Source organism: Prosopis cineraria, unplaced genomic scaffold, assembly GCF_029017545.1.
Source record: "Prosopis cineraria cultivar Desert tree isolate PC_DT_omini unplaced genomic scaffold, ASM2901754v1 PC5, whole genome shotgun sequence".
Classification (NCBI taxonomy): Eukaryota; Viridiplantae; Streptophyta; class Magnoliopsida; order Fabales; family Fabaceae; genus Prosopis; species Prosopis cineraria.
The window spans coordinates 35205283-35229253 of NW_026555336.1; the positions used below are offsets into that span (position 1 = coordinate 35205283).

The 23971-nt window shown below is 31.5% G+C and overlaps 4 protein-coding genes across 10 annotated transcripts; 2 read left to right on the forward strand and 2 right to left on the reverse strand.

The window, feature by feature from the left end:
* Nucleotides 1–6170: 6170 nt before the first annotated feature.
* LOC129310297 (uncharacterized) lies at nucleotides 6171–9727 on the reverse strand. The gene is made up of 4 exons (XM_054952110.1): nucleotides 9400–9727; nucleotides 9210–9290; nucleotides 7251–7374; nucleotides 6171–6660 (listed from the first exon to the last, which is right to left on the reverse strand). Exons 1-4 carry the CDS (start codon nucleotides 9690–9692, stop codon nucleotides 6610–6612), a joined length of 549 nt encoding a protein of 182 aa, XP_054808085.1. The 5' UTR covers nucleotides 9693–9727; the 3' UTR covers nucleotides 6171–6609.
* A 4503-nt stretch (nucleotides 9728–14230) lies between these two features.
* LOC129311447 (xyloglucan O-acetyltransferase 1-like) lies at nucleotides 14231–16234 on the forward strand. Its single transcript, XM_054953779.1, has 2 exons — nucleotides 14231–14569; nucleotides 14677–16234. Exons 1-2 carry the CDS (start codon nucleotides 14359–14361, stop codon nucleotides 15783–15785), a joined length of 1320 nt encoding a protein of 439 aa, XP_054809754.1. The 5' UTR covers nucleotides 14231–14358; the 3' UTR covers nucleotides 15786–16234.
* A 2830-nt stretch (nucleotides 16235–19064) lies between these two features.
* Nucleotides 19065–23543, forward strand: LOC129310931 (uncharacterized). Of its 7 annotated transcripts, none has more exons than XR_008593181.1 (5): nucleotides 19066–19992; nucleotides 21384–21669; nucleotides 21850–21965; nucleotides 22685–22839; nucleotides 23184–23543. XR_008593181.1 is itself a non-coding variant. In XM_054952825.1 (2 exons), exons 1-2 carry the CDS (start codon nucleotides 19301–19303, stop codon nucleotides 21655–21657), a joined length of 966 nt encoding a protein of 321 aa, XP_054808800.1. In that variant the 5' UTR covers nucleotides 19066–19300; the 3' UTR covers nucleotides 21658–21781. The 7 variants fall into 7 exon arrangements, 1 of the variants encoding a protein (XP_054808800.1); XR_008593184.1 differs by having other exon boundaries at nucleotides 22751–22839; XR_008593182.1 differs by having other exon boundaries at nucleotides 19065–19992; nucleotides 21384–21663; nucleotides 22685–23543.
* Nucleotides 22233–23430, reverse strand: LOC129310861 (probable serine/threonine-protein kinase PBL28). The gene is made up of 3 exons (XM_054952767.1): nucleotides 23425–23430; nucleotides 23137–23259; nucleotides 22233–22852 (listed from the first exon to the last, which is right to left on the reverse strand). The coding sequence occupies exons 1-3, from the start codon at nucleotides 23428–23430 to the stop codon at nucleotides 22616–22618; spliced, it is 366 nt and encodes a 121-aa protein (XP_054808742.1). The 3' UTR covers nucleotides 22233–22615.
* Nucleotides 23544–23971: the final 428 nt, after the last annotated feature.

Sequence of the window (23971 nt, forward strand, 5' to 3'; positions counted from 1 at the left end):
ATGAACGGCATTATATAGCGTATAAGCAAATTTCTTTTAACCCTAAGGCAATTGCCTCATTTGCCTAGCAATAGACATGGCTTTGGTAATACATAATTATTTGATTATTAAATATGTAAAATTACAGTTATAAAAAATTAAAATTAAAATTATAAATTATTGATAAAATAGTTATAAATTAGTTATTTGATTGATGTAATGTATATTTAATAGGGCTATCATTATCTTTATAGTCTAATTTTAAATTACACTTAAGTATCAAAAGACCTGGCTGTGCTTTTATAATTTTACGGGATTTATTTATAAATAAATCTACTCTATAAGATGTATGCGTGATTTTCTCAAAAATCTACTTATAGGAATAATTTGGTAAAAATAAATGCAGGAGAAGAAAAAAGAGACAGAAGTCTTACATTTAACTTCAAAATAAATTTGAACTGGAAAATGAAAAAGGATAATGGAATAATGAAGAGTAATTAAAAATTAGTATAAACATTAGTATAGTATAAATGCATAATTAATAAAAATAGAAAATAAATAATAATTAGAATTGGATTTTGTTTACAATAATTCAAAAATGAAAATGAATTTATTTTTTTTGAAATAATCAATATTAATAATATTTAATAATAAAAAAGAGATTGAATTTCAATTTGGAATTACTTTCCTTTAGAGAAAATTCAGAGTCCATAAAAAATGTGAGTGTTATTTTCTTTGTATATCACAACATCTCTATCTTAAAATATGATACTTTCTCCGTTAAAAATATAAGATATATTTTAAAAGATTAAATATTTAAAAATATAAAGTATTTTGAGTCTTTTAAGATGTAATTTTTACTTTTTTTTAAAATGTCCCTATTGAATAGATTACTTTATAATTTTTAGGATAAAATACTTTATTAAATAGAGATAAATATAAAAAGATAGGATTAGTTTAAAAATAACTAATGACTTTATTATGAAGTAAAATTTAATTAAAAATACTTTATATTTTTTAAGGAGGGAGTATATGCTATAGGAAACAAACAAAACTGAACGGTTTAATTATAAAAATTATGGCTGATTTGATAATTAATCCCAATTTCAATGACAAATAATAATTTGGTAAATTTTTCACAAAAAATTATGAATCGCTATTATATTTATAAGTAAATAGCAGAATCTAATTTGGATGTGATGAGAATAAGTGGAAACTTTCTCTTGGTTTTTAAAAAATTACGTTTTTTAGAAGCATCCCTACTGCCTATTTTTAACAACTGATTTGATGTTTCCTAATATAAAATATTTTTTTAAAAATAATTTATTAATAAAATTTATTTAAAAGTTATCTCTTAGTATTTTACTCTTTATTTTTCTTTCTTTTTTTCTCTCTTAATAATAAAAAATATCTTTAAAAATTTATATTTTCTTATATAAAATAAGATTTTAAACTCTATTTAATTGATTTTAGAAAAAAATATACTCCCTTCGTTCAAAAATGTAAAGCATTCTTAATAGAATCTTACCCCCAATAAGATAATTACCTACTTTTTAATTAACCACATCTTTTCATATTTACCCTTATTGAATATCATATAATAAATATAAATTCGTTATTAATAGGGACATTTTAAAAAAAAAGTAATGATTATACTTTAAAAGACTACAAATGCCTTACATTTTTAACATTCAACTCTTTAAAACATGCTTTATATTTTTTAATGAAAAGAGTAATTATTAGTCCCTATAATTTTATTGTATTTTGTTATTGATGTGCATTTTGATGTTTCAAGTCCACCTATTTTTTTGTTTTTTTGCAGATAATGTTAATTCCTCTGCTTTTAAATATTTACGGAGAGGCAACAATATTACACTAACTATTAAATTATTTGATATGTAACTAATAATTAATGAAAATGCTGACATGTTTAAATAAGAGAGTGTAAAATAAGTTATCGAGTATAAATATTTTTTATTTAATTTAAAAGTATAAAATATGAAAAATAAGAGTGTACAGTTGTAAATTTTATATATTTTATTTATAATTTATCAAAAAGAGAAAAGTTACATTTGCCTCTGCCCTGGGTGCAAAGATTTTCCATCACTTTCATCCGCGTTTCTGAAAATTGTGTATTTTGGTCCAATCCCAGGACAGCCAATAATGTAAAATTTGCCTAGGAAGTCGCACTGTCCCATAATTCAATTTAATTATCCAATGGAAATGGACACAAAGTTGAACGTAATTACCACCAGATTCACACAGCAGAAGAAAAGTAATTAATCTTAAGAATTAGTTTGAAATTAAAATGTCTAGATTTAAATGTTTTCGTAAGTAATGTTTACTCTTTTTCTTTAATTTAATTATACCATCCATTTATTAAAAATAATTTAAGAAAAATATGATTAATGTTTCTTGAAATTTATAGTTTTATTTATAATAAAAACAAAGAACCATGGTAGTTTCTTTTATATTTAATAAGGGTGAAATACTACTTTGAACTATATTTTACATATTAATAAAAATAGTTATTTTTTTGCTTTTATAAAAAAAATATATGTATTTTTCTTTTAGTCCTTAACCCTTTTTATTATAAAAAAAACTAATAACACATGCATCTCATACTATAATTTTTATAAATAAGTGTTAAAATTATAAAAATATTTTTCTTAAAAAAATAATTTATAATAGACACATTCTCCATATTATCCTATGTGCTGTGGAACTGTGTAATTATCATAATCTATATTAAATATGGATATAGAATAAAGTAAATGATATATACTAAATGCATATGGTATAAATGAATATAATGTGAAGTAAATTAAATCTTATGTCTGCATTAACTAATGTAAGGGTAAATTTTTAAAACAATGGTTTTAAAAAGTACCAAGTGTATTATATTTTAGGTTAAATTTAACTGAAAAAATGTAAAATTTAGATCGGAGAAAGTAAGTACAGTCAACAAGAGATGCTAATAGAGACCGACAGAAGACATAGGAAGGAGAGTGACAGATGAAGAGAAATTTGAAGGTTGATACATCAAAACACAAACATAAGCTTTTGCTAAAGCCCCTTTAGGTTGCTTTCGGCTGTTAGATTTCATCATTCCTTGAAAACAAACCATTTTCTGTTTGACCCATCATTCATTCCTTTGTACATTCATCTAAAGTGAAAGCTTCCTTCATCATTCCAATTGCACCCCACTGTGGCTGGCCCTACCTTTGATCCTTCTGTTTCCATGCCTATGTTCTCCTACCACATCATTTGCTACTACGCTTGTTTTTCCCTTCTCACATGCTTCAACCATTGCTACTTCCATTTCTTTGTATAATCTAGAAAAAAAAAATATAATTATATTTTTATAGTTTTATCCCTTCTTGTATTTTGTTTTTATTACTTCAGGTTCTTTTAGTTTTTTTTTTTCTACAATGTTAGTCTATTTATTTTTAAATATGCCTAGAGGGATGATGATGTGATATTAATGGTGTTCAATTATCTAATGTGTAACTAACAATATTAATCTTGCATTGAAAGTTAAAATAAGAAAGAGATGGAGCAATCACAAAATACACACAAAAGAAATTGAATGAAGGCAAAATAAGCTTCAACATCGACATTAACACACACAAACAAAAACATCAATGGCTTCAAAATTAGGAAGAAAACATAAAACAAGTATTTTGATGTGGCGAACAAAACCAACGCAGAGGCAAAAAGATGAGTTCCAAGTTTATGTAACAATACTAACAACAAACCTTATTTCATTAAGTGAAGTTTCAAAATCTATGAAAAAGAATAAAATAAAACTTAACCTTTGTTCGACGAGCAATGAAATGATATTAGATAATTTTATATCATTAGTGCAACATCATCATCCCTCTAGTTATATTTAAAAATAAAGGAGGTAACATTACAAACAAGAAAAATTATAAAGACTTAGAGCAACGAAAAAAAAGAAATACTAAGACTAGCAACAAAATATACTAAAACTATAAAGACTAATAGTTATAATTATTATTTTGAGGATGCTAATTCAAATTTTATATTCAACACTTACAATTATAATAGTCCTCGTTGTGAAAATATCCTATTAATCTCTCAATCTATTAGGTTGTGCTTAATTAATTAATTAATAATAATCTCTCACCTGATTATTTAATTAACTAAACCCTTCTAGCTACGACTATAAGCCATCACAATTATCAAAGCCTATCTCGCCTCCCAATCCATTGCCCAGTTCCTGTAACAAGATTATGTGGCTAGCAACACATGAAGAAGCATTAAGCATAAGAAAGGTAAATTTAAAAGAGAATACAGATCAATTTATAAAATACTCAAACCCCAAGAGTCAAATATACAATATTTAAAATGTCTCCCCCACGTTAGACTATATTCCTACCCCTAACTTGGGAATTTATAAATCTATATATATGAATTGTAACGTGACGAGAGAAAGTGTTGAACATAACTAGTTAAGGTGACAAAGTAGAATATTGAATTAAAGTGTCGCATGAGCATGAGGGATATGTATAGAAGAAGAATGTCGAGTTGGATATTCAAATTGTGCAAATCTTAGATGCCACGTGATCGGATTGGAACGTCGTTTTCTTGGCAAACACGAAAAATGGGAGATCCATTCAAATAAAGAATGAAGATGTTATATAATTTAGATGGTCCCCCCTCCCCCACAAAAAAAAAAAAATACATGTTACTCTCTTATCCTTCCTTCATTTAGAATAATAGATTATATAATTTAAAATTAAAAAATCACTTAACATATTACATTATTCTAATTCGATGCAAATAATGAATAAAATATTATGTTATTTGTGTTAACATTCTAACAGTGTCTGCTGACTAGCTTACCCAAATCATGTTTCATTAAAATCAAAGATTTCTCACTTACACTCTCTGAAATCATTACTAAAAATATAAAAGGAAAAATATTTTTAAGATTCTCCACAATATAATTAAGGATTAATAACCATTTTAGATTTGAAATTATTACGTAAATAACATCTTAAATCCTGAATTTTGAAAATGTGCAAAAATCATCTTTAATTTTTAAATTTAAGTGCCTGAAATCCTGCCTCAAATTTTTAAAAAATAGCCATTATTTTTAAAGGGTTAAATGAGTGCCACATTAATATGTGATTAGCCTTTACAACTATAAAAATAAGTCATTTTTTTCCAACTTAATGGCAAAGTTTTAACCATTTAAAATTTAGAAGTTAATAAATTTTTTTACACATTTTAGCAGCTCAAAGTTCAGTAAACTATTCGCGCTATAATTTAAAATTTAGGATGATCATTAACTCTATAATTAAATATCAGAAAATCTATTGACAATTATTCATGTATTTTGAAATTTAATTATGTTATAGAGAATTTATGCGTAATTCTCACAATATAAAATTCTCCAAAAATATTGTTCGCCTTCCAAAGCAAAGGATCTTTCTAAAGGAAAGGCAGTATCCAAAACATCACATGCAAACTACCTCGAGTTCAAATATTTGAATCCGGCATCATAATCAAATCAAGAATTCATAATTTATATTACTTAATTACGTATGTTAGAGAAATTCTTAAATAAATCTAATACACCATGCCATTTATGATTCATCCAATAAAAATATAATATTCATATAACATTAAATATAAATTGATTATAATATAAATAATAAAAAATAGAGAAAATATAAAAATTAAATAGATATTCTATTATAAAAATAAAATCATAAAAAATAATAAAACTTAAGATTTTATTTAATTAAATTAGTGTAATTTTATTAAATGAACTATAGATATCGTGATGCATTAAATTCATTTAAGAATTTTTTAATCTCAAAACCAAACTTCTTTTGAAAACCAAGAACGATGTTAAAAACATGTTACCTTTTAAAATCTGTAACCATCATATTTTCTTGAATAGTGGAAATTGCTTAATCTATTCGCTAAAATCTAGTTTAGCTTTCCAGGTCTTGAATCAGCAACACTGCTTTTCATCGTTATACAGAGAAAGGGTCTAAATATAAGGGAATCACCATGAACTAGGCATATCTTTTTATAGAATGACACAAATCTTTATCCTGTATCAATCATATTATATTCCCCTGCAAGTTCAACCATTGGTTAGTCCAAGAAGGAGCAGATCATATCACAACATAAAACTATAAGGAAACTAAATCTAAAGCGGTTAATCAACAACCAACTAGTAGCCAACTTCATGAAGAGTACATCTGCTTAGTGCCTAAGGAAGATAACTAAATCTGGAGCTCTCACGAAACTCATTGTAATCCTTTAACCTTCGCCATGATAAACCTGCGAATAACATGACAAAACCCAATCCCTCATCTGGGTTCTTAGCCTCTTTACTTCAAACACATCACAAATTCGACTCTAGCATTTGTTCTTATGAAGAAACTAGAGGAAATACCCCAAATGAACTCCATCAGCAACGTACAGCAACTCGAGAGCTCAAGAAGGCACAATCAAAAGATATCAGTAGTCAGAAGAATGCCTTGGAGAATCCTCTTATTCAGGGCTTCGCTAAAAGCAACACAACCCATCATGTTTCCTCCGATCACGACGAGCTTTCTGACAGGAAAAAGATGCAAATGTTGGACCTTACTGACCACTGGTACTGCGCAGTTGCAACCTCTTCCTCTCAAGCTCAACCTACAGGGTGTAAATACAAAGAATCAACAATAGGCAAGATAAAAGAACTAGAAAGGAATAAACATATAATTGCTTGCTCTAAACTTATGTAACAAGAAGAAGGATGACACCATCTTTCTCCTTACAGTGTAACATATACATTCACCTCACAATAATTATTCAGAAATACATACTAAAACCAAGATTCATGAATTAAATGTTCGACAAAAATTGGCTTAGATTTCCAGAAAAAGATTGTTAGATGCTAGATAGAACAGAAAAGATCATGGTGAGCACAAGTTTCCTTGACTAAAACATATTCTCTTGCTTCTCCTAAATGATTTTTGAAAGTAATAATACATTATAAGGCACAATCCCAAATGCGCATAATGTAGATTAACAAAGACACAATCCCAACTGCGCATAATGTAGATTAACAAACTTATAGTCTACCCAGAGAGAGAGAGAGAGAGAGAGAGAGAGAGAAGAAAGAAAAGAAAAAGTTTCTATGCCATTACCCCAAAAAAAAATGCTGTCTGAAATGATAAATTAACTTATCAAATCAAATTACAAGCAAATAATGAAGGTCAGGCATTATTTTAGGATCATACCACTTTCTTCACTCGTTCATTTGCAGCAGGAGTACCTCCAATAACAGATTCAGGGAGATACGGGCTGCTGATGCGCACCTCATTCATCACAACTATGACAGTCTTGTCCCAACGGACAGGAAGTCTGATTAAGTGTTTGCATCATCAGTGTAAAAACTTACAGAAGACTGATAAGTAGCTATAAATGATAATCTCACAAATATCTGCAAAAGCTTTCACATTGTCATAAAGAAGATTTCTAAGAAATCTAAATTAGCTGATTGATAGGCTTCACATCCATACATAACAGAGCTTTCAGCCTCATAAAGAAGTTTAGAAGGTCAAAAAAGTCATCTCTGCTTGAAATTTTAGATACTGCCCTTCGCAATTTTAGGTACCACTGTTTGAAATTTTAGGTTCATAAATGATAACCTTACAAAAATGTGGAAAAGCTTTCACAGTCTCATAAAGAATATTTACAAGAAATCTAAGCTATCTGATCAATAGGCTTCACATCGATACATACTGGAGCTTTCAGTCTCATAAAGAAGTTTAGAAGGTCAAAAAAGTCACCTCTGTTTGAAATTTTAGATACTGCCCTTCGCAATTTGAACTAATGATCTACAGAAAGAAATAATTAGAAGTAGGAAAGATGGATTGAGCATCTTGTCAACTAATGTCATTAGTTGATTTGTCTTTGCTTTCTTTCATATTAAAAGTCAAAATAACCTGAAACTCTGACCAAAGAATGATTAGATAACTACAGTTGTTAGGTGAAACAACTTCATATTCATGTGCGTTTGTGTATATGGGCGCACGAAATCAACTTGCAATGTCATTATTCATTAGACATTGAACTGTAACTTTGATGCGACTGCAAGACAAGAAACTTGAGTCATCTCAAGGCTGTTCTACAACGGCATATGACATGATTTAACACTCACAGTTGGAAGAGTAGAAAGGAACCATGGCAAAATATCAAGTCTTTGACTAACTAACAGCACTAAACGTACAGATAGATGTTTCAGATTTAGGAATAACATGAGTGAAGCATCTAAAACATATAGCTATATCAGCAATCTAGCATCTGCAGACAGCAGAAATATACAACACTAGGCATACGCAAAGTAGAATAAGTAGCTTCCCCCCCCCCCTTTCATTTATACAGAAAATATGTCTTCTTTCGTCTGTTTACCGGGCCATCCTGTTAATTTTAACACCCACCCGTCCCAAGGCCAGGAAAGGAAAATGCCTTCTTTCCCTGAGACAAACAAGTCGCGATGCACACCGTTCAAATTTTATAGAGACGAGGGAAACGGTTATATACTTATATTAGCACCTTTTCTTCGGCCAGAATAATAAGTGTAGCTTAAAAAAGTATAGCCACGAGTATGCAACACGTTTCTCGATCAAAACAATAAAACGTTGGAAATAATTACATAAGTGGAATTGCCTCCACAACAGGTGCAAACCATACAGTCACCCTAAATAGTGCATGCAAAGACACATCAACTCTCCAGAATATTGACGATCAGCAATAGCAACGAGAAGCATTAAGGCATTCTGAACAGTCGAATTGTATGTTCTCAAGAAATGAATCGAAAAGCAGAGAAATATCAAATCTCCAGAAAAGAGGCATAGCAAAGAAATCACAATCAGACGCATGTATTGGCTTGTTAATGAAACCTGCCACAACTCCATCTGCCCGTTTTGCTAGCTTGTTAAAGTATGACCGCATATTCATGCCAACGTGGTCATGTTTAGACAATGGTACCCGGGGGAGAGAGTTTAGATCTCTTGATTATTTTGAGAGAGTTCATTCATAGAAGAAAATTTAAGCAGTTATAATCACTAGGGATATCTTTGGAGTTTTAGTCAGGGAAAGAAGGGGAATTAAAAGGAATGTACTATAATTCATGATTTTCTATCTTGTATGATTGTAAAACTTAATCAACAACAAACATAAGTATTGAGGCTTACGTTTTGGCCAAGGCATCAAAAATGCTCTGAGCGTCGCTGGTGACACCAACCCCAATTCTCTCAGCATCTGCTTCCGCTTGTCTGAAACAAAAATCATGCCGGAATAAGAATGATTTTCGTAAAAAGATCCCAACAGTGAAGGTGAGTAGAGTTGAATCGGGAATCCAGAAGGCAGAAGAAGAAGAAGAACCTGATGGCGGCTTCTTCCCGGGCTCGAAGAGCGGTGAGGTCAACGAAACAATGGTTGGGATCAAGGGGGTCATCTTCCTGACCCAAAAAGGTGAACTCTTTGATATAATTAGCCTTCAGCATCCTGATATTGCGACGAGGAGCAGCTGGTTTGGAGGGCTCCTGAAGAACGAGGATGTTAGAAAGGCGATCAAATGTGATGACTTGAGCTTCGAATTCATCGCCAAAAGTGGTCTTGATCGACAGCAAGCACCCCACGCCCAAGTCCTCAGGGTTGCTGCCATCCATCGCCATTGCCCTCCGCAGTCGCCGGAAACTGAAAATCTGCGTCGGGGCTGTGCTTTTATTACATTTATTTGTGGAACCGCTGCATCCGGGTCCGGACTTGGGGCTCAGCACAATTCGAGTTAGGATATTGGGCTCTTAGTATGGGCTGATACCAAACTGGTAGATTTGGGTTAAGGTGTCCCTTGGCTTTGGGCATTTGATGAGATGAAAAAGATGACCCAAAAAATAGGCTTTCGAGTAAGAAATTCGACATACATCCTCCCATGGAACATGTCTATCGGTTGTAATGTAGATGGATGTGCTCCATGGTTTTAAAAGCCAAAATGATCATTAAATGGAATGAGGTATTGATTCAAGGATTGATAATCAAACCGTGGTTGAAACCAGACATGATTAATTTAATATATTTTTAATTTAATTTTAAATATCACATATTAAGTATCATTTTATTAAATATTATTCTGGAAGATTAAATTTTTAGGAGGAGACTGATCAAATTTTTATTTTTTAATAAAATATGATTTTATTAGTGTGTGATATTGTCAAGAAAAATACAAAAAATTATTAGCGATTGATATTGATAAATTGATAATAATTCGATATGCTGTTTAAAATTTATATTAGTTGTTTAGATGATTCAAACATATTGGGATAATGCTATCTTAAACCTGATGGGTTGAACTCCTCTGCATTTCGCGCGAGAACTTTTCATCTCGTTGCTGCGCCTCTAATCACTTTATTACCAAAGTATTAAGTACAGAAAGAAATCACGATACATTCAGAAGCGTGCATGGCGGTGGGATGGAGGAAATATACTGTTTAAATGACTTAGGAATTTGAAAAGAAAGTGAACCGGCTGGAGGGAAGGCAGGAGAGCAATGCAGCTGCGAAATCATTTGAATTTCAGTTGAATATAAAATAATTAATTATATTATAATGTAATTTATTTAAATATTATATTTTTAAAATTAATTTTAACTGTATAAATTATCATAAAAGATATTATTTTTAAATTTTTTTTACCAGCATGTTACTTTTCAAAATTATTATAAAATTGTATTTAATATTATTAAATTTGTTAAATATTATTTAATGATAAAATTGAATCTATAAGCAACCTTTAAGAGTTTATTTTAAAATGTAATTCTGACTCAATGATTAATTATTAAATTTTTTGACTATTTGATTAATTTTGGTTAAAATCAATTATTTAACCCAATTAATTGATTATATGTTGAATCCAAACACACTGTACAAACTCTTGTTTCTTTCCTCTGTGCAATCCTTTTTTTTTGTTTTGGGGTTTGTCTTGTTTGCGTTCATTCACTGTTTCTTTCTCCTTTATTAGAGTTATTCATCATTTTTCCAATTCTTCCTCTTTTATTTCCACCATCAGCAGCCATCTTCTTCGATCACTGTTTCATTTTTCTGGAATTCTTTCCTTTTCTTTTTCTTGAACTGCCCAGACCAGACCAACCAACTGGTCAGTTTTCCAGATTTTTTAACCGATTTACCGGTTCAAACATGCCATGGTTTAGAGGAGTTAATTGGATCGGTGATCGATTTATGATTGGACAGGTGACTCAAACCGGCCGGGCTGGTCCGGTCTGATTCATTTTTAAAAACCTTGAGTGTTTAGATGATTGGCTCTTATCTTTTATATGGTTATATCTTGTGAGCTAGATTACCCAATCATATTTCAACATGTTTAATTTTATTAGTAATCAGTAATAGCTTTCAATGAGACTTTTCTTTTTTTTGGTTTATAAAATTTGATGGTTGTTTCTTGGAGTATGTCAAATCTAAATCTAGCAAATGGCAATGAGCTGTGCTTGTCTCCACCGACCTGTAATATAATATTACTCTCAGCTTCAGGATTAATTTTTTTATGTTATTCAATACATCATTACTCGTGCTCAGAACTGCTCTCCCCCCCCCCCCTTTTTTGTTGCTTTCTTGCTTCCTAATAAAACTATCTTGTTCCATGTATCTTATATAAGTAAATGTATGGAATGAAAACATGTAACAAAATTCAAAAATTAATAAACGTCGGTAGTTTATAAATTTTTATTTTAAAAAAGTGTTCGTTTTTCTGTGAAGTGCCTTGGATTCAAAGTGGATACATAGTCCATAATTTCGTAGGCAGTAAATAACATTGGTTTGTTTTTAACCTAATACTAAGTGGTATATGACTTTTTAACATGCTTGTGGCGTTCATAGCTCCACGTGACGTGCGTGTCTTCTTCCCATCTTTTTCTTCCTTTTAGGTGGTCTGTCTTCATAAATTATGGTTCAACCACTTCTCCATCCTTTCACTCTCTCTACATCAATTAAGTTTCAATCTTACAGCTTGCTCTTCGTTAATTAGGCTCCCTCTTATTTTTATTATAATTACGTTCAATTATCACATCAGAATTAATAAATAATTAGATAGTTTTTCATACTTTACACTGCTTATAATTAAATAATTTAAAATAAATATCATCAATATCATTTAATATCGATGCATTTGAGATGATTAAATTTTCAGAAGTTCCTCTATTCAATCATTTTTATTATTAAATATTTTATTTGTACACATTTTATCTTTATTTTTTGAGTTTATAGTAAAAAACTTGTTTAGAAAATACTTATTCTTAGAGTACTTAGGAAGTATTGGCAAAAAAAAAAAAAAGAAAAAACTTTAGAATTCTCAATAACCCTTCATTTTTGACTAAATATGAAAATAAATTAAATTTTATTGATCAAGAAAATTAAAAAACACAAGAAAGTATAGCGAATGAAGAAAGATAGCAGGATAGAGTTGTTGTTTACGATTAGAAAAATTTAAAAATGGGACTGCTCTTGAATTAATACTCTCATAAAAGTAGATCGTAAAAAAATAAATTAAATCTTATTAATAAATTAAGAGAAATTTTCACACTACCCAAAACAATTGAACCATTACAAAACCCTTCTAATGAGAGTTTCAACTAAAATCTAGTAACTAATAAAAGTTAATTTTTTTGGACGAATCATATTGAAACTACAAGATTTATATATATATATATTGATGAAATCTAACTTAAAATCTATTAATTAATGAGAGTTATTTTTTTTATTTGTATATATATTGATGATGATATGTCACTTTGTCTCTATTAAAGAATGAAAAAAATACAACATTAGCAGAGCCACATATATTTTTTTCAACTTATTTTTTAAATGTAAAATTAATTGGTAGCCCTTGACATGATTTATATTACGGATTAATTATTTTTTCTAGCACCCTATAATAAGGATGAAAGGGAGTACTTACTTAACTCGTAATTTTCACATGACACGGATTTTAAAGTATAATTAATATTTGTTTTAAAAAATATCTTAATACTCGTTTCTAAAAATAATAATATGGCATTATCCTTGGGTAAAAATTAAAAAAAAAGTTTTACATAGCAATGCATAGATTTTATTTTCCATAATTTCTTGATTTGTGTATTTTTTTAATATTAAATTTCATGTTTAATGGCATGGAAGTATGTATTAATTAATTAAAAATAACAAGTGAAGATAAATCACTATAATTATATTTTTTTTTTTTGACATCACCGTCAACTTCAACGATATCGAAAGTGACTGCGAGTCCACAATCCGCTACTGTGGTCATTTTCGTAAATTTTGTTAGATTTGTAATATATGATATGTAAGTCGAGTGAATCTCAGTTTAAAATGAATCCAACTTTATTAAACGAAAGACTAACAGTATTCCAACTTTTTCAACCAGTTGATGAGCTTTTCGTTCAGGATTGGATTCACTAACCTCTCAACTCCCACAGAAATGTGTTTTACTTTTTCAGTCTGGCCGTGCACTCGGATCATTGCACTCTCCTACATTCTCTATTAATTTAATTACATCAATAAATTAATTTTTCCCTTCAAAAAATAAAGCATGATAATTAGATCAATAAATTTATTCTTTCTTAAAGACGCCTGTTCTCTTCTGTGGATGACGGCGAGCCACTGAGCGGTGGCCTGTTCCCCTCCCCTATGAATGGACCATTTTGCCCTTGCAAATCCCACAACGATCTTTATCGTTCCTAAAGTTTCAATTGATAAATGAATTTATTAATTAGAAATAATAATCATAATCATACTTCTCAAAATTAATTAAGTGTAACATCTCAATTTGATACGCCAATGTTCTTCTGTTTTGAAACTAAAATCAACATATGTTTCCTCGACGAGAGTCCAATAAAATAACCTAATTTCATGCTTAGTGTTTAACCATGTCGCAATTTTAACTGGAAGACACTTCTCAGGAATAAAAAAATCCAATTGAAAAATGAACATATTTTCAAAAATCAAAATCAATTCTGAGAAAGAAAATAAGAATATAAATAAGACTTTTACATCCTCCAGTTGCTCCCGGGGGACACGCCTGTGTGCTGTGATTAGCTGTGTGAGAGAGAGAGAGTGCACGATGCTTATGTGATTAAAAAAAACAAGAAAGAAAGGCACTACACAGTCGACACGCGCTGTAAAATTAGATGAAACATCATGGGATTGCTATTAGTGGGATTTCATTCACCACAACGACAGAGTAGAGAGTAGATAGATAGACCAGATACCCATTAGAAAGTTGAAAACTTGGACAAGAACAGGGAAAGGAAAGCAACGAGCCTCGCCTTCCGATATGGTATCTCTCAACTCAATCAAAGATCAAACCCTCTTGCTCACCAAGAAATTCCTCCCATGGACTCTCTACATTCTTCTTCCCATCGCTCTCCTTCGCTTATTCTTTTCCCCTCTTCCTTTTCTTCCTTCTCCAGACGCCGACCTCCCTCACTCCACCCTCATCACCATCCCCTCTCTCTCTTCCCCTTCTCCTCCATCTTCTTCTGCAGGTACACCTATTTTATCATTCTAGGTTTCCTTTTCCCTTTTTCTGTCTGTCTCAGATTCTAATCACAAAATGGGTTTTTTTCTATTTTGGGACGAAATTTCATTGCAGGAGAGTCTCTGATTTCTTCATGTGACTACTTTAATGGCAAGTGGGTTCGTGACAGAAGAGGTCCTTTGTATAATGGCACGACTTGTGGTACAATCAAAGAAGGCCAGAACTGCATCGCCCATGGAAGACCAGATTTGGGTTATCTTTACTGGAGATGGAAGCCAACACAGTGCAATCTCCCCAGGTTTGAGCCTCTTGCTTTTCTGCAACTTCTCAAGAACAAGCACTTAGCTTTTGTCGGAGATTCCATGGCCAGAAATCAACTAGAGTCCCTTCTCTGCCTTCTTGCCACTGCTTCAACCCCTAACCTTGTATACAGAAACGGCGAGGACAACAAATTTCGCAGGTGGCTCTTTTCTTCTCACAACGTAAGTCTCTCGGTTTATTGGTCTCCATTTCTTGTGAAAGGTATTGAAAAATCAAGCAGGGGTCCGAATCATAACAAGCTGTATCTGGATATTGTTGATGAGAGATGGGCAGGTGAAATGGGTCAAATGGACATGATTGTGCTGTCTATAGGGCACTGGTTCTTGCATCCTGCGGTTTATTACGAGGCTGATTCAGTCTTAGGTTGCCATTATTGTCCTGGTCTGAACCACACAGAGATAGGGTTCTTTGATGTGTTGAGGAAGGCCTTAAGAACTGCCCTTAATAGCATCATTGAGAAGAAATCAGCAAAAGGGGAAGCAATTGATGTTACAGTGACAACATTTTCACCTGCGCATTTTGAAGGGGAGTGGGATAAAGCAGGTGCTTGTCCAAAGACCAAGCCTTACAGAAAGGGAGAGAAGGAGCTAGAAGGAATGGATAGTGATATGAGAAAGATTGAGATGGAAGAAGTAGGAGCTGCAAAAGAAAAAGCTTTGAATAAGTATAAAGGGTTTAGATTAGAAGCATTAGATGTGACAAAATTAGCATTGATGAGACCAGATGGGCATCCAGGTCCTTATATGCATGCATTTCCGTTTGCCAATGGAGTTCAAGAGCGTGTTCAAAATGATTGTGTTCATTGGTGCTTGCCAGGTCCTATAGACACATGGAATGAGATTTTTCTGGAAATGGTGAAGAAATGGAGGAATGAGAATAGCACAGAAATGGATGAAGAATGAAATGAGGCATCCTATTTCTCTCAGATCTTGTTTGGCACTCTGGTTCTGTGATTATTTACGAATGTTTCCTCCATGTGGGGGAGAGGCAATTCTTGTCTTGGAAGAAGATTGATTATTGTTTTATTGATTCTGCTTGGGCTCTCCTCTGTATAATGGAAAGGAAGAGGATTTGGAAACACATGTATCCTTTTTTTATTTTTTATTTTAACGAGGGAAATTGGAAATGGAAAGGCATATTATGAATACTATTACCAAGAGACAGTGATAGTATATTTGGAATTTATTATGTGGATGGTTGGCTAGTCTAGAAGGGTACAAAATGGATTTGGATTCACTGACTAGTTAATACAGGTATTGAATACATATAGTATTTAAACCGTTGAAATCCATATCAACGATTCTAAATTTATATCCCATTTAAAATTAATAAATGAGTTATTTTATTTGAACAGTTGATCTGAATTTTAATGGTTCAGATATTACAGGTATTCAGTGCTTGCATTAAGTACACTCATCGAATCTAAATCCGTATAAAAATGCTTTCAATTAGGATTGTGAAGCTGTAAGGGTGTGCAAAATGCTTGGCCAATCTTTCTCTGCCTTGCTTCATTGGATAGTCATCAATGTTGTGTGCTGTTTTACTCATTTCACAGGAGCATTGCTCATGGCATAGTTCAAGGAATCTGTATAAAAAATCTATTTTGCACATAATAACTGGGAAGTGGCATGATGGTAAAATTCAATTTCCCAGAAATGAGAATGGATTCCATCGTGTAGTTGGCGCGGGAATGTGATTCCACTGAGTTGATGGAAAAGTGATTCTCCTTTCTATCTCTTGCTCTCAGTTCCAGAATTATGGGGAGACGGATTGAAGGAAAAGCAATATTTATACTTTGTGCTTCCTCCCTTGATTATATCACAATTTTCAGCTTTTCTTACCGCTAAATATAAACTCTAATACATATTTAGTGTAATCAATTTATATTTTTTAAAATATCCTTTGTAAAAAGTGCAAGTTTCTTGTCTCACTTTTGATATTTAAAAATGTACTGTAAGAATGACAAGGAAAGAAAAGTTACTCTTCTATTTAAAAATATAAAATATTTTTAATTAAATTTTATTTTTTAATAAAATAATTTTTTATCTTTAAATTAATATTATTTTTTTATATTATTCTTATTCAATAAAGTGTTTTACTTTAAAATAAATATAAATTAATTTATTCATTAAGTGTACATTTAAAAAAAAGTAATGATTATATTTTAAAATATTAAAATTATCTTATATTTTTAAACATTTAATTTAATCTTTTAAAAAATGTCTTATCTTATTAAGTGAAGGGAGTAATTTTTACATATCACGTTGAAGTTAATATTTCTTGATTGTATGTGTGTCTTTGTTTTTGCTTTTTTTTTTTTTTTCCTGCAGAGTCTTGAAGGAAAGGAAGTGCAAGAAAACTTTCTTAATTTTAAAAATAATATTTGTCCTTACATGCTGATATAAGATTTTAAACACATTTAATTACACACACACAAAGCGTGAATTTTTTAATGCCTATAACAATAATATCACGCGAATTTGGATTCTTTTAATGAGAAATTCCTTTGAGTTGGCTTAATTTTAATCAAATTACCCTAACGTTTTATATTGATAAAACACATATAAATTTTTTTTTGGTAAAAATATACTTTTAGTTCTTCAATTTTATATAAAGTTTTAATTTAATTCTTTAATTTTGTAAAATATATTTTTAATCTTTTAATACCAACATCGTTAGTTTTAAATAATTTTTTTATGTCAATCGTTATTATTTTAAAATAATTAAATTTAATATGTCAATGTTTGATAATATTTTGTAAATATTTAAAAGTTTAATGTAAAAATTTGTTGGGAATAAAACTCACAAGGTTAAGGTTAAAGGACTAAAAACACTTTATAAAATTAAGGGATTAAGAAAAATATTATGTAAAATTAAGGATTAACTATATACTTTAGCAAAAAAAATTTAAATAAATCCAGTGCACTACATCACTTATAATCTATCTGATAAAAATATGATATTTAAATGACATTAAATATAAATTAATTCTAATATTAATGATAATAGAGTGAGAAAAAGTAAGAAATTAAATGGGCATTTTATTTTAAAAATAAAATTACTAAAAATAGTGATACATAAAATTTTATCCGAATAAATTAATATAATTTTATTAGATGAATCATGAATGGCATAATGTACTAGATCTATCTAAGATTTTTTCATAAAAAAACTGATTTCAATAATTTAGTAGCATTAAATCCAGGCTATTTAGTTAAAGTTTTTTGGAATATGACGTTAAAACATTATAAAAGGGGAAAAAAATAGAAGAAGATACAAATTAAACATCAAGATTACTAATTTTAGAAATCGAATTTTGGAGGGAAAAAAAGAGCCCTTTTAAAGTGAAAATGCTATAATATATATGCATTTTAATATAAATTAAACATATTTACACTTCATTAAATTCAATACAAATTTTTTTATGCATCTCCAAATATGAAAATTTACATTTGACTTCTTTAAATTAAATTAAAATATTTATATTTTTTATATTTTTAAAATAAAATAATAAATATAATTTGAAACCATATTTATTCTGAATTATACTTGTTTTTAAAAAATGTAATAAAAACAGAATATAATCAATTCTAAATTATATAATTAAATATAAATAACTTAACAGTATCAATATCAATGAATATATCAATCCATACATGCATATATCAAGTTCATAATAAATCGTAAATCATAATACTCCCTTCGTCCTAAATTTATAGCACTTTTGAAGGAATTTTTTTATCCCAAAATATAAAATATTTTGGGTAGATTAAGGTTCAATTAAATGCGTCAATTTTAATATCACCCTTTCTCTTTTTATAATTAATTTCAGTCCCTTTTCTTTTTAATATATTAAATGATAGATATTTTTAAAAGTTTATATTTTTATTTTAAAAAGATAAAATTATCAAGTGTATTTAATAAATTTATTGCTATATAAAATTTTATTTAAAAATATTTTATAATTTGATACGGAGTAAATATTAACAACCAGCTTAGACTCATTCGTTCTACTACGAGCAAGGAAGGCATATATACTCTTCTTGTGGATAACGCAAAGCAACGCACATCTCCGTCTTAGGCCGAAAGAAAATTGCAAGGTACACCTCTGATTAACAAATACCATATATTTGCATGCCCTGAAGATATATCCATCAAGAATGGGCCTTGTAACTTGTAAGCTACCTATTTGGTCATGGTTAGAACTCGGATCATTTGATGGACCTTGTGGCCAGTTAGATTTGGTGGTCGGATTTCGTTCTCTGCTCTGCTTTCGAGTTTCACCACTGCTCTATTTTTCCTAGATGACACATGAATGGTGATATGCGATTCTGCTGCTCTTCTCATGATTTCACGTCCTTTCTGAAAACTGATTCTGCTACCCGAGCTAGCAACATCCCTTCTCAGTTCTCATTCCATGGCTGCAACCATTTCGCTTTCCTTTCCTTTGGATCCGCAGAAGCTTCACCATCCCTCTCGTCTCCCCTCGTCTTCTGTACCTAGACATCTCCAATCTCGTTTCTTTACTCGGCTATCACCCATCTACAAATACCCACTTGCCACGTTCCATAGAGATGGCACGTTCAGCTTCAACTTTAAGTCTTCATCTTCCTCTTCATCTCATTCTTCAACAACACTTTCAACCCCAACCTCTTCGTGCCAGCAAGACCCCTTTCGCATCGGTCGATTTTTGAGTAATGATGAGCTCGAAAAGCTCAAATTCCTTGAAAATTTCGTATATTTTAAGGAATTGAAATCTGGGTCTTTGCGGGTTCGGGTAATGGGGGAGGAGGAAATGGACATGACCATTGGGTTGCTTGCCGAATCATTTGCTGAGTCAATGGTGTTACCCGTAGGTTATGTTTCTGTGTTGAAGTTTTTGGTAAAGCAGTATTTGGTTGAGAGGAAAGTTCAAATGCCGCACATGGCCACGCTTATCGGATTTTACAAAGAAACGGTGGAAGGCGGTGAAGAACAAGAAGTTCAGTTAGCAGGGACGGTGGAGGTTTGTTTTAACAAGAGAGGTGCCAATGTTTCACCTCCAACACCCACGCCTCCCAAAGATTCGCCTTACATATGTAATATGGCAGTAAAAGATTCTCTGAGGAGGTGCTCTTTTCCTTAATCAACTTATCCATCAAATAAGCTACTTCCTGTGTGTCTCTTGGATTAGTGCTCGTGTTGATTTTATCACAATCACGGTATTCATGCTTGATAATTGATTCCTTGTCTAGGAAATAGGATAGTTTTCAATTTTTCTTCGTTGGGTCCTCCTAAATTTCCGACCGCAATGATTTAAAAGCATGCGGGGCTTAGACTTCTGTTATTGGAAATGAGGATTTATCAATACCTGCTCAGGAAAAAAAGGCATAAATTGTTAAAGTAACGAACTAAGTCACTTGGTTGATACCTGAATCATATTGTCACGGTCGGAAACATTCAACTGGGCCGAATCTTGAAACCTTTTTGTATTGATTCATCTTGCGCAACACATAGGTCTAACAGTCGTATTTGGAAAAACTTAGATTACTCTTGTCAGTTTAAGTTGTTACTTTGTGTCTTCTATTTGACCTCTCTAAATCACTCCATGTACTGTAATTTGAATTTGTTCTCCGCCGCCCCCTTTTTGATGGAATAGTTTGAATGTGTTCTAATCATTAAAATCTTTTGTAGAATCGTGAGAACATGAAATGACTAGTCTTTTTAAATCTAGGCTTTTATATACTGAGTTTATTTTACATCTGGAGTCTCCAATTCTACCTTGGGTGTGCTTGTCCGCAGACAGATGGAGGAAAAAGACAAGTCTGACGTGCTCCTATATTAGTTCCAGATGTACCTTTTATTTATAGCAATTCGAAATTTGAATTAGGAAACGTGGAATTTAGACAATAAAATTTCTGATGTCTTCATCATCCTCTATTTTAAAATGTTAATAGTAATCTCATTATTGCAATGACCAAATGGCTTCATCCTTGTGGTAATACTTTTAGTCTGAGTATTATTCCACGTGTCCTGTTATTATTAAGTCTTGGATTTCAAGAAGTTGATTAAGTTTGCAATTGCATGGTTGTGCCGCCACTTGTGCCTGTGATGATGTGATGATCCACTTGAATTGAAATTATAGATGATGTTAAGAAAAAGCCTGAAATTCTTGCCATCAATGTCATCCATATTTCTGTCTTCTTTAGATGGTTTTTTCTGTAATTTTCAAATCAATGGGCTATTTGATGACTTCTATACATTCCATAGCATGTACACTCAAAACAAGAAATAGGAGTTTTTTTAGTTTTAATTTTTTATTTTGAATTAAGTTGTTTACCATTTCTATCATCCCTTTTCCATGATAATACACATGCTGTGGAACCTAGAACATAATGTTATCCTCATAAGTCTTGCAGTAGTGCTCCCCTTAAATCCTTTAGTATGTCTGCCTAACGTTTTGGATGGCGCTGCATTTAAAGTTTGCATCCTAAGCTTGTGTTTCTGGTACTTCCTTGCAGGAGGGGCATTGGCTGGCATCTTCTAAAGGCAAGTGAGGAGCTAATTTCTCAGATGAGTTCCTCAAGAGAAGTTTATTTACACTGTAGAATGATAGATGCAGCTCCCCTTAACATGTATAAAAAAGCGGATTACAAAATTGTAAAGACGGATAGTGTATTAGTTCTGCTGATGTTGCAGAGACGCAAGTACCTGATGCGCAAGAAACTCCCTCTCTTAAGTAACCCTCCAAAGTTAGACGTTCCAGAATCTGATACAGAAAAGTCTTCTGCATGAATACAGGCAAAGGTTCAAATTATTTGGTTAAGATGAAACTTTCATTGTTGTATGTTGCTTTGAAGCTCATGTTTTTTTTCTTTTTTAACTCCCTCATGATTATATAATTGAATATGTCCTCTAATATGTTTTCTTATTTTTATTATTATTGTTATTATTATTATTATTATTATTTTCTTTTGCATGTTTCAGAAGTGGTAGCAATGATGGTCATGGGGGTTTGAATTATGAGTAGGGATCAAATCAGTGGTTCAGGGATCCCTATTTGTATCCGCCTATCTATAGGGCTGAGAAACATTGTGTTGCAGGTAAACCACGTTTAGTCTTCTGGGTTTCCTCCCCTTTAGTTTTGTGAATTACTCTTTCTTCTTGGACAATCTATAAAGTGTTTTTTTAGATAACATTTTCAATATAGAATAGTAGATTTTATAGTGTTGTTGGCAAAGAAAAAAAAAAGATTTTATAGTGTTGATCATCTTGAAGTGTCCATCAACAAAAACATTATAGTTGAGTTAGGGACATGTTTCTTGATAAAATTTAGCAGTACTAGAGTGCATGAATTATGGAAATGCTAATTACTCTGAATTTCTTTAATGTAATCAAATATTGATATTATAAAGTATATATAGACATTTGAGTAATGTTCATCCAATCTGTGGAATCAAGTCAATAATTCCAACACAACAAAATGGTACTGTTAGTAGATGGACATTTTCCAGAAAAGTGGTCTGTTCTTGTATTGGTCCTTTGAGTACATTTTTCCTGCGACAAACCAAAGGATGAGAGCAGGAGAACAGACCAGGGGAGGCCCTTTAGGAACATCCAAATTGCAATGCATCATATATAATTATGCCAAATACTTCTTCCTGGTCATAATTTAGCTTGGTGTCTGAATAATAGGAATCTTTATTCCTGATAGAAAACCATCATTTGCCTGGTGCTTAAACATGGGATTTCATTAGATCATTCTCAAACTATGCATAACCATTGCCAAGCCTTTTGAATTAGTGTAGATAATCATTTGCAGCTCTTTTACACATTCTGCCATAGAAGGTCTCTCACTACTGTCTGTGCGGATACATCGTGATGCAAGATTGGCAAACATGGCTATGGACTCCATGGTATAAGAATTTCGTGCCATTTCTGGGTCTATCACCCTGCGGAGCTTCTTGCGGTCATTCAGTATGTTTCTCACCTATATGTCAATGTGGACAATATCAATCCCCGTCCTTTAAAACTTGTAAACCAGAATGTTTTATGATGGGAATATGGACAATTACTACACACATATTTAGGGATGCTGAACAAAATTGGAAACAAAGGAAATTCACTGAAGAAAATAACTAGTTATTAGTAATTGAATGACCAAGTGTTTTGGAATGGAAGAAAGTAATAGCATTGGTGACTTTCTGGGTTTAATATGTTGCTTTGACTTCCTCAAGGAATTGTATACCCTTCTGTATATATATTTTCTTTTACCTGTAATACAAGGTTTTGATCATTTGGACCTTGGTTTAAATCTACAGCTCGACGTCCTGTCAAAAGCTCAAGAAGAACAACACCAAAGCATAAAACATCACTTTGTAGCGTCAGTTTCCCCGTCTGTTGTCAAAGGAAATAAATTAATTATTAGATTCAGACCAATCTTTGGCAATATCCGGCTACAAGACTACTTCATTGTTTGTGGACATGTAGGGTTTTCAGTGATAGAGCAGTATGCATGTTTCATTGAGAGAAAAAGAACCAGATAGATAATGTCAAGTTTACCGTCATTACTTGATAAAAAGCACCCTAGTTATCAACCTACTTATTTGGATTATGTTCGATAAAGTTCATGTCCTAGCATCACGACAACTATAAGAGCTGTCTCACTCGATTTTACCTTATGTCTGTGAATTCTTTTTTGTACTATTTCAGTGTTAGTGGCTACATGTTTTTCTAAGAAAAGGGGTCATGGCTAAGTGATAGCAAATGCTTCCTGTGAGCTGGAAAATCTAATCCCCCCCCCCAAAAAAAAAAAAAAAACTCTAGGTTATGAATTGAGTAACAGGAAGTGCATGAAACTTTGAATTGGAATCTTAATTATTAGATTTTGGCTGTGTAGGATTAACCTGGGGACTACTTAATCAATGGTCAGCCAAGTTTGATACCATGTTAAAAACACTTTTTCGTAAAATCTTGAGCTATTTAAAAAGGGTTCAAGAATGGTTTTTTGTAACTCTGAAGAGATTTTCCACTAACCTTTATTGAGGGCTCTTATTTTTTTATCCATCTAAAGGTCTGATCCGATGGCTTTGGAATTGGAGGGGAACTT